The sequence below is a fragment of the Paramisgurnus dabryanus genome, chromosome 20 (assembly GCF_030506205.2).
Source record: "Paramisgurnus dabryanus chromosome 20, PD_genome_1.1, whole genome shotgun sequence".
Lineage (NCBI taxonomy): Eukaryota > Metazoa > Chordata > Actinopteri > Cypriniformes > Cobitidae > Paramisgurnus > Paramisgurnus dabryanus.
In genome coordinates, this window is record NC_133356.1 from 10,081,127 (window position 1) to 10,099,711 (window position 18,585).

The 18,585-nt window shown below is 38.3% G+C and overlaps 1 protein-coding gene and 1 long non-coding RNA gene across 11 annotated transcripts in view; both read left to right on the top strand.

Moving 5' to 3' along the window:
• Positions 1-425: 425 nt before the first annotated feature.
• Positions 426-18,585, top strand: part of trim9 (tripartite motif containing 9) — a 28,274-nt gene continuing 10,114 nt past the window's right edge. The window contains exons 1-8 of one of the 10 annotated variants that reach the window (XM_065296319.2): positions 426-2,179; positions 3,369-3,431; positions 6,533-6,580; positions 7,653-7,748; positions 8,927-9,049; positions 12,484-12,594; positions 17,248-17,401; positions 17,534-17,679. In XM_065296319.2, coding sequence (XP_065152391.1) covers positions 1,256-2,179; positions 3,369-3,431; positions 6,533-6,580; positions 7,653-7,748; positions 8,927-9,049; positions 12,484-12,594; positions 17,248-17,401; positions 17,534-17,679 — 1,665 coding nt within the window. In that variant the 5' untranslated portion in view covers positions 426-1,255. Of the gene's footprint in view, positions 2,180-3,368; positions 3,432-6,532; positions 6,581-7,652; positions 7,749-8,926; positions 9,050-12,483; positions 12,595-17,247; positions 17,680-18,585 lie in introns of all 10 variants that reach the window. The other 9 variants (XM_065296321.2, XM_065296315.2, XM_065296317.2 and 6 more) reach the window with 9 other exon arrangements.
• Positions 13,890-16,763, top strand: LOC135787548 (uncharacterized). The gene is made up of 5 exons (XR_010547096.2): positions 13,890-14,989; positions 15,319-15,416; positions 15,557-15,642; positions 15,723-15,838; positions 15,979-16,763. It is a non-coding gene; the product is annotated as an uncharacterized lncRNA (long non-coding RNA).

Genomic DNA, 18,585 nt, shown 5'->3' on the forward strand with positions numbered 1-18,585 from the left:
TAGATCTATGCAAACGTTGAAGAACTACATGCAAACATGTCTGATCTCTACTCGCATACTCTCAATACATACAGGTCCCAGTTTAAAACCTGCTCTGTGACCCAGTTACTGTCATAATAATAAAAAGTAATTAAGCAATTAAATCCCCACCACCAAATCTCACACAGATATCCACAAGAGAGGCATATGGAGAAAAATCACATGGCTCTCAACCCACAGCCCTCCCCACATACGCACACACACACACGTGTACACATGTACACACTCACCTCCACAACAACATAAAAACACCCACACATGCTCTCCTGAACTCCTTTAATAACACTCATGTTTCAAATGCTTACACGTGTTTATAGCAAATAACACAGAAGAATACAAGGTCAAAACTTTGGTCATTTCAATATACATGGGTTGGACATTTTGTCAAAATCACTTATGTCTATCTGTTTTTTATTTATTTATTAAAAGCACCCCAATGTGTTCATGTATGTGAGCTATAATGCAAAAAATATCATTACTATAAGATCATCCCTTAATCTAAATTTTACAGTAATACAGAAGCTTTGTATTGCTACATAGGTGCTATAAAGCACTTAACGTGGTTCCACTATATGATTACAAACGATTTTTTTTTTTTTGAGTAGGCATGGCTGCAAAAACCTTTTGGAACCTTAGGTAAAAAATTGTAAATGCCCCACTTTTTCTGAAAACCATTTTAATATTTAAAATGTATCACACACCCGGTGCAAAGTGTTGGACAGATTGCCTTTACTCTCGAAAAAATTCTCCTCCATCTCTCTCTCTCTCTCTCTCTCTCTCTCTCTCTCTCTCTCTCTCTCTCTCTCTCTCTCTCTCTCTCTCTCTCTTGTTACCATGGCAATGCTGCTGGAGGCAATTATCATCCTCCAGGAATTAAGAGAGGATTTCACATCTACCTCTCACATTTTCATCTGTCAAATGCTATCTCTTGTAGCTTGTGTCTGACCTGTTCCCACACATCTTAACAGGTGATGGATGAAGGTGCTCTGTTACAGCAGGTGCAATAAAACAAACATTGGTCGCGTCTCATTGCTCAAGCAGCTCCGCCATCCTTTGTTGACAGTGAAGCATCATCCCCCTGATTGGGTTTCAGACGCTCATCACGTGGACTGACAGAGATTTCGTGCACTAGCCGTTGCCCCACATGCACCAATGCTGATGTCAGCCTACGCCCCCGATTTTATACCGCCCCCTTCGCTATCATCTTGTGCATAGGATGGAGAACGGGAAGGAGAAGTATCCGCATCCGGAATTTATTGCTTTCGGTCACAGGGAGTCCGTCTCCGCATCCACCTCGATGAACAAGATGGATGAAATGGAAGAGGAATTAAAATGTCCGGTTTGCGGATCGTTTTTCCGTGAGCCCATCATCCTGCCGTGCTCACATAATATCTGCCTGGCCTGCGCTCGCAACATCCTGGTGCAAACGCCCGACGCCGAGTCCCCACAGAGCAGCCGCGCGTCCGGCTCCGGCGTGTCCGATTATGATTACTTGGACCTGGATAAGATGAGTCTGTACAGCGAGGCGGACAGCGGCTACGGCTCTTACGGCGGGTTCGTGAGCGCGCCGACCACCCCGTGCCAAAAGTCCCCCAACGGGGTACGCGTTTTCCCTCCCTCCGTGCCTCCGCCAGCGCACCATCACCTGCTGCCGCACACCGGCGTCCTCCCGCCGGTCCCGCGCAATTCGTGCCTCACCTGCCCGCAGTGCCACCGCAGCCTGACGCTTGACGACCGGGGACTCCGAGGCTTCCCGAAGAACCGCGTGCTGGAGGGGGTGGTGGACAGGTATCAGCAGAGCAAAGCGGCCGCGCTCAAGTGTCAGCTGTGCGAGAAGAACCCACGCGAGGCGACGGTTATGTGCGAGCAGTGCGATGTGTTTTACTGCGACCCGTGCCGCCTCCGGTGCCACCCGCCCCGGGGTCCGCTTGCCAAGCACCGGCTCGTGCCACCGGCGCAGGGGAGGATTAGCCGGCGCGCGAGCCCACGCAAGATATCCACCTGCACCGAGCACGAGCTGGAGAACCTGAGTATGTACTGCGTCCAGTGTAAGACCCCAGTGTGTTACCAGTGTCTGGAGGACGGCAAACACTCCACTCATGAAGTCAAAGCGCTGGGGGCCATGTGGAAACTACATAAGGTGGGGGAATTGTTTGAGGCTGTTTAAAAAGCATTGGGTCTAACGCAGTGCCTTGCTCTTAACATATCTGATCTATAATAGTGCGTGTTGAGATGAGCTCGGGTTCCATATAAACACAGCGCACGACACAGCCACGATTCATACCAATTGCGCACCGTTTTTAAGTTAGATTGAAACCTTTAAGTAGCACAAAAGGTTTTGTTTAAGGGAAGGCTTCTACACACCATAAACAGATAAGAAAGAAATGGTTCTTTTAAGAACCTTTGACTGAAAGGTTATTTGGGGAACCTTAAATGGTTCTGCTGTTGCACCGCTATAAGCACCTTTATTTTAAAGAGTGTGGCCGTTTTAAAGGGTGGGTTTCTTAGGGATGTTTTCTCATCATAAACATGTCTGTGGTAATTTGTCCGTTCCTGGGGAACAGTGTAAAACTGCAGTGATTGTGGCCTGTTGTTGGCAACATGAGACAGAGAGCTGATTTATAGTGTGTCTTTGTGTATGCGTGTGTGAAAGGGAAAATAATGTATGAAAAGGACAGGCAAAGACCGAGAGAAGAATCCCCTCTGTCTCTTTCACTCTCTCTCTTTCTGTCTCTCTCTCACACACACACACACACACACACACACACACACATTCTGGTTTCCATGTTTTGTGGGGACATTCCATAGACGTAATGCATTTTATACCATAAAAACTGTATATTCTATTCCCCTTACCTGCCCCATTCCCTAACCCCAACCATCACAAAAACCTTTCTTGTACCTTACATTTTTAATAAACATCATCTTGTTTGATTTATAAGCTTGTTTCCTCATGGGGACATCAAAATGTCCCCACAAGGTCACAAAAACACTGGTATTCCTATCTTTGTGGGGACAATTGGTCCCCACAACGTGATAATTACCAGGTACACACACATGCTCAACATACTACATCATGAGTGTCAAATTTTGAGTACATTAATTTAGCAGTTAAACAGCGATGGGCTGGACAAGCATGAACAGACAGAGAGATAAAACAGAAAGAACATGCTAAACATCTTTTAAACCACACACATAATGTCCAAGTTTATTTGCGTTATTAAAGGCTTTGTGTTCAGTAGCATAACTTCATATCTGTTAATTATATTTTCTTTGTTCAGCTATATGACTTGTGTTTTGATTTGCTATTTTGTGTGTTTAATAACCAGACGGTAGACGACTCCGGGCCAGATCTGCACCCCATCAGCACTGGAGCTGGTGACTTCGGCGCGGTATGCGGATGCGGAGTCGTCTGCTGGGTTATTTTCAACCAGGCTTTGGGTCAAAAAGTGACAAACCCAACCGTTGGGTTGAATTTATCAAGAAAATGTTTATGTTTGACCCAACAATGGGTTAAAATAGCCCTCCATTTTGGGTTGAAACAACGTTTTGGGTTCATCCTTGTTTAACTCAAAGCTGGGTTGAAAATAACCCAGCATTTGTTTTTGAGTGTACACTCTTAAAAATTAAGGTGCTTAGAAGGTTCTTAACAGTGATGCCATAGAAAAAAGAAGTATAAGAACCATTTTTGGTTCCTCAAAGAACCATCAGAAGAACCTTTTTATGAAAGGTTCTTCGGATGTTAAAGGTTCTTTAAGGAACTTTTTAGCCAAATTTAGCCATTATTAATGACCATTATTTTTAAGAGTGTAATACGTAGTGATTTTTCTTATTTGTGTTTACTAGCATGACTTGATGTGTACTGATTTGCATTGTTTATTATGTTCAGTAACATTACTGTGTGTTAATTTGCATTATTTGTGTTCAATAACATGACTTCATGTGTGTTGATTTGCATAAACTTTGTGTTTAGTAACATGACTGTTGTAGCTCAGTGGGTAGTCTTATGTTGCCTCACACCAAAAAGGTCCTGGTTTAAGCACCATCCGGGTCAAGAGGCCTTTCTGTGTGGAGTTTGGCCAAACAGGCCAAAAACATGCAGGTTAGGTGTATTGGAGATGCCAAATTGTCTTTCTCAAAGTTGTGAATAGATTAACTTGTGTGTAGATTAACTGGTTCTCGCCATCGATATAGCCATAGATGCTGGAATGGCGTCAGTAAATAAATAACAGTAATATTACCAGATATGTTTTGCATTATACTTTGTGTTCAGCAACATTAATTAATCTGTTTTTTTTAATTACATTATTTTTGTTACTCCATGTGTGTTGATTTGTATCATACTGTGCGTTCATTTACAGTACTCTGTGTATATGGATGGCCGCATATTTGTTTCAGTTTGAATTGGGACAGCAACATAACGGCAGACCCAAATATGGCTTCTCCTATTTAGCACCTGGGACACAGAGAGATAGAGAGAGAGAGAGAGTGCAGATCTTGGATCAGTGTCCTCTACCACAGTACCATCTGTAGCTGTTATACTGAACACAGGCGATCTGGCCTCATATTAGAAATTTAGATAGAAATGGCCTCATTCTGCACTGCAGACACTTGCTCGTCATTCAGTGAACAGATTGTAGTTTTGCTATAGCTTGGGGGCACCATATGCTTGCCTTTCTTTTGCCATTTCACTTTTTCTCTGTGTCACAAACACTTACATAAGAAGCTGAGCAACCATTGATGTTGTCAATTACATGATATACACCTGATTATACACATTAAGTGTCCTACCCCAAACTTGTGCCATTGGTGGCGTCAGACTTTGATTGCAACAATTAGATTTAATATGAAATGTATGGAACATTGTAGCTGTTGTTCGGTTTTAGTATGTAGCATTGTAGTGTTTAGCCAAAGTCCCTATAGGGAGGCCACCTAGTAGGCGGCAGTGGCCATAGATATGTATAAAGGCTAGATGTCTTACCGCCGAGTCCCTAACGGCATCACCTGGCGGCCATCTTACCACAGGGCGCTCGCTCGATTGTAGCATTGAGTTTAATGGTGCAGATACTTTTAAATGACCATAACTTGCTCAATTTTCTACCGATTTTCAAAAGGTTTGTTTTTTTACAAACGTTATTAACGTGGCTATAATTCTGGATGCTTTAACATGTTTCATGAATTTTTTTATTTATTTTTAGTATAGGTATGCAGTGTCATAGGTACATCTTTGACGTTTATAACAAACCAAACCGTTTGAAAATCGGTAAAAAATTAAGCAAGTTATGGTCAATTAAAAGTACCTGCATCATTAAAACTCAAAGCTATGATGAGTGAGCGCCCTGTGGTAAGATGGCCGCCAAAATGCGGACGTTCCACTCAATTGGCCAGCAGCGTGACGAGACATCTAGCCTTTATACATATCTATGGCAGTGGCGGCCAGCGACTTCTTTTGTCGAGGGCGCTCGATGTAAAGTTCGTCAAAACATGTATGTAGCCCATCATGTGTGTGGTTCGTCATTTCAAAATATGTGTTCTGCGTGTCGAGTGATCCTATGTGTATCATGTGTTTTGTCAACATAAGTGCCTGCTGCAGACACGTCTAAAGGGTTTATGATAAAAGAAATGCTTGCGTTTGCATAATCTCATGCATAATCAAATTTACTGTTAAGGGAGTGTCTTGCGTGTATTTTGTGAACGTGAGCGTCTCTTTTATCATAAACCAGTTTTGACGCGTGTGCAGCAGGCACTTATTTTGACAAAACACGTGATGCACATGGTTCACATGACGCAACAAACAGATATTTTGAATTTGCGCACCCTTTGGAAGAGCAGTCACCAGCCGCCACTGCTAGGCGGCCATCGTTGCAACGCCTCCAGGTAGTTATTTCAGTCATGCAAGACTATAGTCCTGTCTACTTGAATACAGACAGATGTCTCTAAAAATGCATGCTAAAGTCACAGTTAAACAACATATTTCTGACCAACAGTTAAACCTGACATCAACTGTATCATAACTTTGTTTCTCAAGCTTAAATTATGCTAAAAAAAACATTTTCAGGGTGGTTTTAGCTACTGCGCATGCAAACAGGTTGGCAATCTCCTCACATGACTCTTTATAGAGTCCCTACTCCTGACAATCGAAAGTATATTTATCGATTGATAAGTGTTTTTTTTTAACTCAAAGGTGGGACATCCGTTGTCAAAGCGGCCATATTGCTCCCCTGTAGTGGTGTACAAACTTGTTATAGCACTGTGACTTTGTGGTATTCTGCTGTGTAATATTATGATATGTAGGGCTCTGTTCTGTATTTGTTTGTAGTAGAGTATATAGTGCTCAAGTGTTTAATGTTGTGAGAGTGTAGTGTTTGAGACTCTAGTGTGTAGTGCACTACAATAGTGTATAAAGCTACAATGTAGTATATAGGCCATGGAGTAAAATTTGGAGCGCTGTGTTTCGTTCCTTCTCTAATTTTTTGCCTTCATTTGAGAACAGATCCAAAATGAAAGCGTAGGTCTCCTGATGGATGGTTGTCATGGCAATGTGAGAACATTTATAATGGGATATTTTTCCCACTCTAAAGCAACATCATTGAACAGTGCCTGACGCACACACGCACATTCACTCCTCTTCCTAATCTCTCACCCACTCCTGAAATGACAGATTTAATGTCTAACCTCCCACAAATCACGTCATTTCCTCTCTCAAATATCACTTCATACAATTTGCGCATATTACTAATTCCTTGTTGAGGTAAACTTAGTGTATATATTACTGAAATACGGTATCTGCTGTGTGGTTTGAAATGTACCGCTTTCAAAATGTCAAGTCTAAATAAAACAATAAATCATCGCTACTTCGTAAATTAAGATCAGTGAGATCAGAAATAGTATATTTTCAGAAACATACTTTTTTAAAGACTACAGATAAGACTACAAATAACAAGCAGATATGATTTTACAAACTTATTTATTTTACGTCCCTGTATTTGAGGGAGTTCATTGCTAAATTTATGCAACATTTATCCACTTTTAGTGATGTTATGAATAGTGTGTAAAACATTGCATTAAAGATTTGAACGTCAGTCACCAAGTTTGAATATGGATATGTACTTCAGATATACTGTACATTGTTAAAAATGTCTGTAGAAATTACAGTATTACTAGAAGCTGTTTGCCAGTAACTTACTGTAGATTAAAATGTTTGTTATTTACTGGCAACAGTTTGTTGTAAGTTAAATGAACATTAAACATTAACAAGTCTGCACTTTTACGGAGTAAAACTAAAATAACAGCCTCATGCAAAGCATTCTGGGAACCAAAATTTGAAGGAAAAACTGCAAAAGGTTAATGAGGATTTCTGGTTCCCATGCTTTGAATGAGGCGGTTATTTTACAGTTTTATTCTGTAAAGACAAAGATGTGTTCATGTTTAATGTTCATTTAACTTTGAACAAACTCTTGCCGGTAAATAACATAAGTTTAAATCTACAGTAATTTACGGGCAAACAGCTGCATAACCACAGCAAACTTTATTTTACAGTACATTTAAAAATAAAGACCTACAGTTAATTCTTATATATTTATATTATATTGTTTGTCTCTTTATCTTTTCAGGGTCAGCTTTCTCAAGCATTGAATGTTCTGTCTGATCGGGCCACAGAGGCAAAAGAGTTCCTGGTGCAGCTCAGAAACATGGTACAACATATACAGGTACACACATGCTCACGTTAACAGTTGTGATAAAAAATGTACACCATGCAGAATCTGGAAAAAGAAATTTTTTGAAAATTAGAATTTGTCTTTTGATTGTCCTCAGTGTGAAAAGATGAACCTCATAGTCACTGTCAAATAAAGATAAGGTACACAAGTTGTCACAAGTTGGTGCGGATATGACCCTTTGAGGAACCAGTATTTAACTGTGAGGTACCAATGTGTACCTTTGAGGCACCAATATGCACCTTTAAAGTACAAAAGTGTACTTTTAAAAAAAAAGCGTTGGTACCTTCTTGTACCTTTTTTTCTAAGGGTTCAATTGTGTATTATTGTATCTCTAAATTACTTTAATTGTCACAAGACAATAAACAATTTTACTAAAACATTTGTGTATTATGCCCTTAAAGGGCCACTCCACTTTTTTTGAAAATATTCTCATTTTCCAGCTCCCCTAGAGTTAAACGTTTAATTTTTAACGTTTTGGAATCCATTCAGCTGATCTACATGGTCTGGCGGTACCACTTTTAGCATAGCCTAGCATAATCCATTGAATCTGATTAGACCATTAGCATCGCGCTCAAAAATAACCAAAGAGTTTCGATATTTTTCCTATTTAAAACTTGACTCTTCTGTATTTACATCGTGTACTAAGACAGACGGAAAATAAAATGTTTTTTTAGGCTGATATTGCGGAAAATTAAGGACATGGCTCCAGCAGGCATAGTGATATTACGCAATGCCCAAAAACAGTCATGTTATGGCAGCAAAGTCCTTGATTATTACGCCAGAATGAAAGTATAGTTCCTAGCCATATTGGCCTAGAAAACGCAACTTTTTATTTTCCATCGGTCTTAGTACACAATGTAACTACAGAAAAGTCAAGTTTTAAATAGGGAAATATTGTTCTGTATTTTTTTGCGCAATGCTAATGGTCTAATCAGATTCAATGGATCATGCTAAGCTATGCTAAAAGTGGTACCGCCAGAACCAGCGATCAGCTGAATGGATTCCAAAATGGTACAAATCTAATGTTTAACTCCAGAGGAGCTGGAAAATTAGCATATTTTTTTTTTTTAAAAGTGGAGTGTCCCTTTAAAGCCCAGCCCTAGCATCTTAAATGTTCAAACCTGTATTATGATCTCATTCCTTGCTGTGTCTCTGTGTTACTGATTTAGGAGAATGGAGTTGAATTCGAAGCGTGTTTGGTTGCTCAGTGTGACGCTCTGATCGAAGCTCTCAATCGCAGGAAAGCCCAGCTGCTCAGCAGAGTAACCAAAGAACACGAACACAAACTTTCAGTAAGTACCTGATTATTTAAATCACTCCCAACTTAATGAAAAGAAGCAGTTTGTCTCTGATTAGCTCTGTGATGAATGTGCTCCGATACCCTTTGGAAAGCTAATAGATCCCATTAGGTAAATTGCCAATTATGACTTTAGTCACACACATTAACAATTGGGGAGGAGGGCCGCATACAAATCTTTAAGCCTATAACATTGAATGGTATATTGATAAAGTGTTTGATGTCTCGGAGGCTGCCGCAACACAGTTAACAGCATTTATTTAGTCTGCATGGCATAATATGTTATTTTATGAGTAAACATCATCAGTGGATGGGCAGCATGCAGTATAGCATTAAAACCAAAGTAATGTCTTGCAATGTCTGCACTACAGAAGCATGAAATAAAATACATACTTCAGTTTTAACACAATTCCAAATATTAAGTCTCTAATATAACTGCAAAATGGCCAAAGAGGAAGGTTTCAGACATTTAGATTTGGTGATAATTACTTAAGTCCCAATTTGATTCTTTAATGACTGCCACCTTAAAGGTATTTAGTATGTGTTTACAGAAGTGATGAATAAATAATATTTTATTCATGTGTTTTAAGGGGAAATTTTTAATGAATCTTTTAGTAGCTTTAGAACCAAATACACAGGGTGGTATGTTGCAGTGCATGTGTGTTTAAAAGTGTTCATCTTAAACGGTGGCGCATTTTATGCACATCACTTCTTATTTTAAAGTTCACATAACACACGTTAATCTTGAGTACCTATATAGAGTATTATTTCAACATTTATATATCCAAAGAGTCTTTAGTTTTGTCAGATTTATAAAAGACAGACAAGCTGTACCAATACTTTGCAAATAAGCCAGAGCTTCTGGATGTGTACCACGGCACGGGTGGAACGAGTCACGAGCAAGCAAAACACACAAAACATTATCCCACTATCTCTGGATAAATTATGATTCACTACATGTTTGTTTCGTTTACATTATATGCAAAACACAGACATTTGATGCAGATTTACTTACCGCCTGTGACTCATGACCCGGTTGGGACCGCCCCATTTCAACCAAATACAGCTTTAAACAAACACACACGCACAACTCTGCCGTTACCCCGGATGAACATACTATATCTATTGTTTCCATAAGGCTGGGTTCTTTGGGAAGATAAACAAGCTTAAATTTTCCTCAACAGCACACTTCTTTGGTGACATTGATTTCATGCCAGCTCTTGGTTGGTGTGTGCGTGTGCTATTCTGGGTGAAGTGCCCATATAAGGACTTCCACTGTACTTCCTGCACTGAAATTGCCCTTAAAGGAAATAATGCAAAATTGTTAAGTATGAATCTTTCATGTTCTGGAAAAACTTTCAGAAACTTGTACGAACTCTTGCGAAGTGCATTCAGCACAGAAGTACTTTTTTGACACTTTGCTTATGTTTAGCATAAGGAAATCAACTCTTAAACAGTATTATTAAGTCAGAATGCATGAAATAGCTTTAAATCCCCCACCTCCCTTTAATAGTAAGACAAACAGGTCACTGCGGGTTGAGATTCTTAAGTTCTGAAAATAGATTTATGCTTTACACAGCAAAAATCAGCAGCTACTGTATGGCTAGTTTTTCGAAATTACTGTTCCTAATCTAAGGGTTTATGCTATACATATAGAAGATTTTATGAAGTTGAGAGTGTTTTAATGAATGAAGATCTGGGCTATTAACATATTTAACCCTGAGTCATTGTGTCCTGGAACAAGATTCTAGGTTGCTGCAGTGGGACTCTGCCTGTACTTAGTGTGCTGCACTTTTTTAAAACTTTAAAATCAGTGTGCTTTTATAGAAACTTAAAGGGGACATATCATTAAAATCTGACATTTTCCATGTTTAAGTGCTATAATTGGGTCCCCATAAAATGTGAAATAGATCAACCCAGTAACTTAGTTTTGGCGAACCATTCTCTGCAAGCATGTGAAAAAATAGGTCATTGAAATTTGGCTGCTCTTGTGATGTCAGAAGGGGAAAATGCGCCCCTTCATCTGCACTATCCAACCACTGCACTGCAATTTAGTGCAGAGATCAACTCATTTGCATTTTAATGGACACAACCAAAAACGGCACATTTTTGCTCACACCAACAAAGTGGCAAACATGTCATAATAAATTATCTATATGATATTTTGAGCTGAAACGTCACATGCGTACTTTGAAGACACCAAAGATTTATTTGAAATCTTTTAAAAAGTCTTGCAAAATTTCCCCTCTAAAGGGGCCGTTTGTTTCCAAAAACATATGACTTTCTTAAAGGTGCAGTGTGTAAATTTTAGCGGTACCCAGTGGTGAGGTTGCGCATTGCAACCAACAGCTCAGTCCACTGCTCACCCCTCGTTTTGAAACGCATAGAGAAGCTTTGGTAGCCGCCACTGGAAAAACATGTAATTGACGGAGACAACTTAGTAAAAAAGGTTTGTCCGTTAAGGGCTTCTGTAGAAACATGGCGGCACAAAATGGCGACTTCCACGTAAGGGGACCCTCGGTGTATGTAGATAAAAACGTCTCATTCTAAGGTAAAAAAAACATAACAGTTCATTATATAAAGGTCTTTATACACCCCTGATAAAATAGTTACGTATATTATTTTGCATTTTTGTGAAGAGATCCTTCTAAAAATTACACACTGCACCTTTAATGAATGTGGATCACAAAAAGAGTTTGTGGATGAAAGTAAACCGTATCAATACTCCCAAATCGTATAATTTATGCCCCTTTTAGGGGGCGATCGTTACTTTGTCTATAGTGATTTGTTAGTTATGAAAAAATCCTTGAGTGCACTTTAGTTGTGTTGTGTAAGAATTGTTGCTTTTGCTGACATCCTATGAAAGCCTCTCTTGCCTCTTGTCTCCATGGTGCTACAAGCTTGTTCCCATGGTTACAAAGATGTTGGGGTTCTAGTGTTGTCCAGTGGCTTTGCTGAGATGAGACAGAGAGCTACGATGCTTTTATTCTGATCTGTTTTGTCAGGTTCTGTCTGGATCTGGTTTCGGAAAATGTTCATATGTATGATTTGTTGTTGGCATTGTAAAGCTCTGTCGGTCTACATCTTAATAAAGCAGTTGTGTATGTGCACACACGTGTACATCATTTAAATGGGACATAGACGGTAGGTTTAATGAGGAGAGATACGCACATGATGGCCTGTCCACACAATGTTTGAGGTTGAACTATGCTTGCGGAAAAACTGTGACTCACAAACACACACATACATTCATCCACTAGACTATGCATAAATGAAGTGATTTTGGGATGTTTTGTTTTTTGGGAAAAGGTCAGTGATGTGTTGCCTGCTCATATAACAATTGGTCCTACTGTTGCTTAGCAACACAGCCACAGTAGAGTTATACAGGATTTATTCTCATTCTTTCTCCCTTTCTTCCTTTTGTGTCAGGTGGTTCGTGACCAGATATCCCACTGCACGGTGAAGTTAAGGCAGACCACTGGACTGATGGAATACTGTCTGGAGGTCATCAAGGAGAATGATCCGAGTGGCTTCCTGCAGGTCATTGACCCTAAATGAGATACTCATGATCTTGTGATTTCAGCTTACACACTATACAAAGCTCTGATGGATCTTTTAATATATATGAACATGTATTTGTTTAATGTTTCGTGAGTTCTAATTGCATGTTAATACAGTCTCAGAATTTTTTTTTTACAAAAGCTATCACTGGAATTTTACTCTTTTAAAAGATCCTAATATGTACCATTTAGGTAAAGATATGTATATATTTGGTACCAATATGTACCTCTGGGGTACTAATATGCGCTCATTAGATGTACTTTTTGAAAGGGTACTGTTCTAGTGAAAGCTTTTGTATTTATTCTGAGAGTGTATCAGTCTGTTTGTTAAAGACCCATTGAAGTGGTTTGACATTTGCTGCTTTATTCAACGCATTGACGTAGTGTGTTTAGTTTATCTCACAGTTTGGAATCTGATGAGAAGCAGAATGATCCCAGCATGCAATATAGCCTTCATTACACACAGTGAATGTTAACAATAGGCTGGATATAGCCAGGCTATGAGTAACCCACTTCTAGCCAAAATAAACTTAGGGAAAACACTATCGTTTTTCAATATTTTACTATGATCATACCTCAACTTAGACGAATTAATACATACCTATCTTTTTTCAATGCATGCACTTAATCTTTGTACAGCGCATTGTGAATATGTTAGCATTTAGCCTAGCCTCATTCATTCCTTAGGATCCAAACAGGGATTAATTTAGAAGCCACCAAACACTTCCATGTTTTCCCTATTTAAAGACTGTTAAAGACTATTTAAAGACTGTTACATGAGTAGTTACACGAGTGGCACAATATAAAATGTGGAGATTTTTTAAGTGGATAAAAAATAAGAACTATATTGTAGTAACTGCGCGCTGAGGTCGAAGTGCTGCAAACTAAGTGCTCTTCCGCCATACAATATAGTTCTCATTTTTATCTGCTTAAAAAATCGCCATGTTTTGTTTTGTGCCACCATACTTACTCATGTAACAGTTTTAAATAGGGAAAACATGGAAGTGTTTGGTGGCTTCTAAATTCATCCCTGTTTGGATCCTAAGGAATGAATGGAGCTAGGCTAAATGCTAACACATTCACGACGTGCTGTGCAAAGATAAAGTGCACACCTTGATAAATGATAGGTATGTATTAATTTGTCTAAGTTGAGGTAAGAACATAGTAAAATATTACAAAATGTTGGTGTTTTCCTTTAAGGATTTTTTTTTAGATTTTTACACTAATAAATGTAAACTAATCATTTAAATCTGTTAAAATACATGACATATACAACTTCACAGCAAAATCACCAGTGTTAAATTTTCAGGGATGGTGTTAAATACACAGTGTTGATGCTGTTTTAACACTATCTGGTAATAAAATAACACTGCCATTGCTAGGCCAGTGTTATATCCACAACAGTGTCAGTGTTAAACAAGGGTGTTATCAGATTTCACTCTGAGTGGTGTAAATCAAGCCACGCCTCCACTAAACATATCCTGTCAGGGATTTTACCGCCATTTTCTTTCAGAGGAGGACTGAAGAGATCAGGTAAATCAGTCTCATAATATTCACATGGTTTAGCTAAATTAAACTGTTATTTCTCTGTCTGACTCTACGCAGCCATATGCCAAAAAACCTAAATAAGATATTTTTCCCATTTTATTTCCCCTTTGTTCGTTATTTGGTTCAGTTTAATCAGAGCTACCTTGTGTTGTGTTGTTCCCTTGTTAGTTTAGTATAAAGTTAAACTGCTAGCTAAAAGTTTTAACCAAGAAGGATAATATTAACAGGAGATATGAACGAATTGAACCATGATAAAACGCGACATGCACTACAAATTGAAGGTATGAAATTAAGTTAAATGAAAGCTCGTTTATTCACCATATGATGCTCGTTATAAGGTAATCATATAGGCTAGATACCGTGAGTTAACGAGGTCGTTTACATGCACGTGAGTGCACGGATATCGGTTAATTATTCAAATTACTGAAAAACACGGAGAAAACCGCAACCGCATCGTCATGTGTTTTTCTAAGATGTATGCAAACAGGGGAAATATCGCCATACCAACAATTAATTTGACCAAAACCTCACAATATATCATCATTTGTATGCACAGATTGCTGGATTGGATGCATTGTTGTAAGCTTTTCGTGGCGCTAGATGTCAGACAGCTGCAAATGGCAAATACATACGGAAGTGTAAAACGTGTATGGCGAACATTTGCTTTTTCTGTCATTATAGATGCTAGTTTGGTGAAAGTTCACACTGAGTGCTTCAAATCATTCAAAAGAGATGCTGTTTTTAGGGCAGTTTATTAAAGAAGACCTGACATGGATGACTTCCAATGAGAAACGACTGCTAATACTTATATAAATTCATTACAGAAGGTAAGTTTATATATTTATACATATAAATCATTTTATTTGACATAACTGAACAGTTGACCAATCTTTTAAGTATATGTAGTTTTGTACTTATTATTATTATTATTATTATTATTAATCTGGAAAGAAACTCACATGACCTGCTGCCAACTTTAATAAAAATATATTATCTTCTCATACATCGTTTTGCTATTGATGTCATATTAAATAGCAATCAAATTGATTACTATTTTGAAAATGTATAAATGAAGATTCATATTGTCTTGAGTGCTGTTTTTAATATAAAAAGAATGTTGAGTTTTCAGAGTCTTTATTGTCTTTTTTTGTGATAGGACCCTACCAGACTATATTTGAATACGGCATACCCATGAATTCTGGAACTGTTGTTCCTTAACCCAGTTTGGAGGATAAGAGCTTACCAACTAGTTATGTGAGTACACACATTACATTTGTACTGTACACTGTCTCTAACATGATTTATTATACTGAGATGATTTTGATTCAAATAACTGTTAAAACTGCACCCTTTTTGGTATTTTCTTGACTCTTTTTGTCTTTGAAAATCTGCAGAAATATGCTGAGGTGATGTATTGCAAAATAGCCAACATACAACAATATGGATGACCCTCTGTCTGGTCAACAGGAGTTTAAATATGGTAAGTGTATATGGGTTTGCTACTTTTACGGTTTTAAAGTTTAACTGTATACTCATGGTGTTTAAATTCCGTTTTGCTAGGACGGGACAGTGATGTGGCAGCTCTTCCCTGGCTCATTCACCTCTTGCCTTTCATTTGTGAAAGGAAGAAAGAAGAAAGAGGGTCAATGTGCAACTGAAGCTACTGATTGTGCTGTGTAAGTTTTTTAGTATTTTGTTCTAGTTATTTATTCAGCAGTTAGTTTGCTTGCATTGTTCACCCCATGTAAATACATACAAGTTCATAAATACACATCAAATACATTCATCAAATACACTCTTTTTTTTAAACACTTAGGTGATGAGCATCAATCCATGCTTTGAGGTGGATGGATCAGCACAGCCCTGCCTGCACTGCATTGGGAACAGAAGTTGCATCCAGAATTTTTGCATCATTCTGGACCAAAAAGCCATTCCCTCCATGATGAAGACCACTGATGCAGCCTTCCACTACATGAGTAAAACAACTACAGAACTAAATACCAGGTTGGAACGTATTTAAGAAAAATGAAACGTCTTTTGAATTGAAATGTCTGTTTTGTTATGAAAAAATCTTTAGTATTGTGAAGGATAAGCATTTCTGCCTGCCAGTAAGGTAATTGCAGTGTATTTTAATGTTCAAGTTTTGAGTAGGGTGGCTAATTTTTTTTAACTCTCATTTGATTTATTAAAGACCTTATAATAAGTGGTTTTCATGTCACTGCGCTGTGGTTTAAGATAACTTTCATTATTCCATACTGTATTCTGTTTCTAATTGTAGCTGAGGTATTTAAATAAGCAGTGTTAAATGCAAAGTGTTGTGTGTATCAATGTAAATATTAAATGTGATGTACTTTAATAAAAAGAGGTTTTGCAATATTTCTTGTCATTTGTCTTTTATAGAAACAACCCATTAGCAACAAAAGTGGCTATTAATCAGTATTTTAACACTTAACATTGTTGAATTCACATTACACCGGTGTTGACTTTAAATTAGGAGTGTTAATTTTTAACACTGTATTTCTGTGCCAACACCAGTGTAGTGTGGAAACAACAATGAATAGTGTTGAACAAAGTGTAAAATTTAACAATATTGAGTGTTAAATTAACATATGAGTGTTGTTAAATTAACACTACACTTTTGACTAAATTAACACAGTGTAGTGTGGACACATATACACACTTTTCCAGTGTTAAATTTGACACCCTGGGTGTTATTTTAACACCAGTGATTTTGCTGTGTTGTCTCAGTTCAGCAATGTCTGAAAAATGATTACTTAAAAAACCTTGTCCAGTAATAGTAAATGAAAAAGGTGGTAAAACTTGTGAAAACTAGTCAAAAATCAAACACTTGTGCTCATTGACACTTTGCCTTCCAAAACTTTAATCCTGCCCTGGGGACTTTTCTTAAATTAACACAAGGTCATGCATTTACATAATGTCAACACTTCATTAATTTAACATAATTTAGTCTAATGTATTCTGACTCGCGGTATGTGTCTCTCTCTGTGTGTGTGTGTGTGTGTGTGTGTGTGTGTGTGTGTGTGTGTGTGTGTGTGTGTGTGTGTGTGTGTGTGTGTGTGTGTAGATCTCAGATGCTCTGATAAGAAGGGTCCATATGACTGAGAATCAGTGGGGTAAAGGTTCTTTGACCCCTCGCATGAGCAGTGACTTTGACTTGACCCTGGACAGTGGACCTTTGCTACAGACCATACATCAGTTAGACTTCGTCCAAATGAAGGGTACGTTTGTGCAATTGTGTCCGTTTTATTTCTGCATGTCTCTGCTTAATGACACAGTAAGAAAGAACACTGGACTCAAAATAACTTTGTCCGTCTATGCGTTTGACTGTGGTTTTGTGTGTCCTTGTGTAGTCCCAGCTGCTCCTATTCTTCAGTTAGAAGAGTGTTGCACTCAAAGCAACAGTGCAACTTTATCGTGGAAGCAGCCTCCCCTTTCCACCATCGCTGTGGATGGATACATTTTAGAGCTGGATGATGGGACTGGAGGCCAGTTCAGAGTGAGTGTTGCATGAATGCGGCAAAACGCTTATTTGTCGACATTAGATCAAGTCAAGTGCACAAAAACAGTGTGTCATCTTACTGTCCAAAGATGATTCATTCCTCGCACTGCGGAATTCTATTTATATATATATATGGCAGGATTCACATTTATGCATTTGACGCTTTTATCACAATTGACTTACGATGCATTTAAACTAGAGATGCACAAATTTTTTCCACCAATATCCGATTATTCAGACAGATATCTGCCAGTACCAATAGTTTTGTGGTTATATTAACTTGCATTAACTAAATTCTGAAGATAAAATTTTCTGGATGTTATTCATCTATATATTAAACATTAACATTGAACATTAAACTACTGATGTTTCTTTACATTTTCTATACACAGAGCTCAAATTCATTGCATTTTCCTGAACTCTTTTGATTGACAGGATATATCGGCCATGAGTATCTGCTGTTTTTAAACTATTGGCCGATGGAAAAATAGCTTTTATCGACCGATACTGATTATTGGATGATATATTGGGGTTTCTCTAAAAAAAAAATGTACTTTTTTAGCAGTATGTGTGTGAGATAGAACCCATGATCTTTACCTCTACCAGTTGAGCTACAGGAACACATGTGATTGGATTTCATAAAGGCCAGGGTCTCTTATTTGGTGACTGTCTACTACTTCAGTTACCAGGTGTATATGGGCTATAACCACACACAGACACACACATTCAATAACACACACACACACACACATTCAATAACACAATGTCACACATGCATTGTCGTTCACATAAAGACTTTAAACAGGCCATACTCTTTAGAAAGATTCATGGGTTCTCATGCTCTATTTTCTGACAGATTATTGACAATAATATCACACCGTGTTTTACTTATGCGTCAGTGTT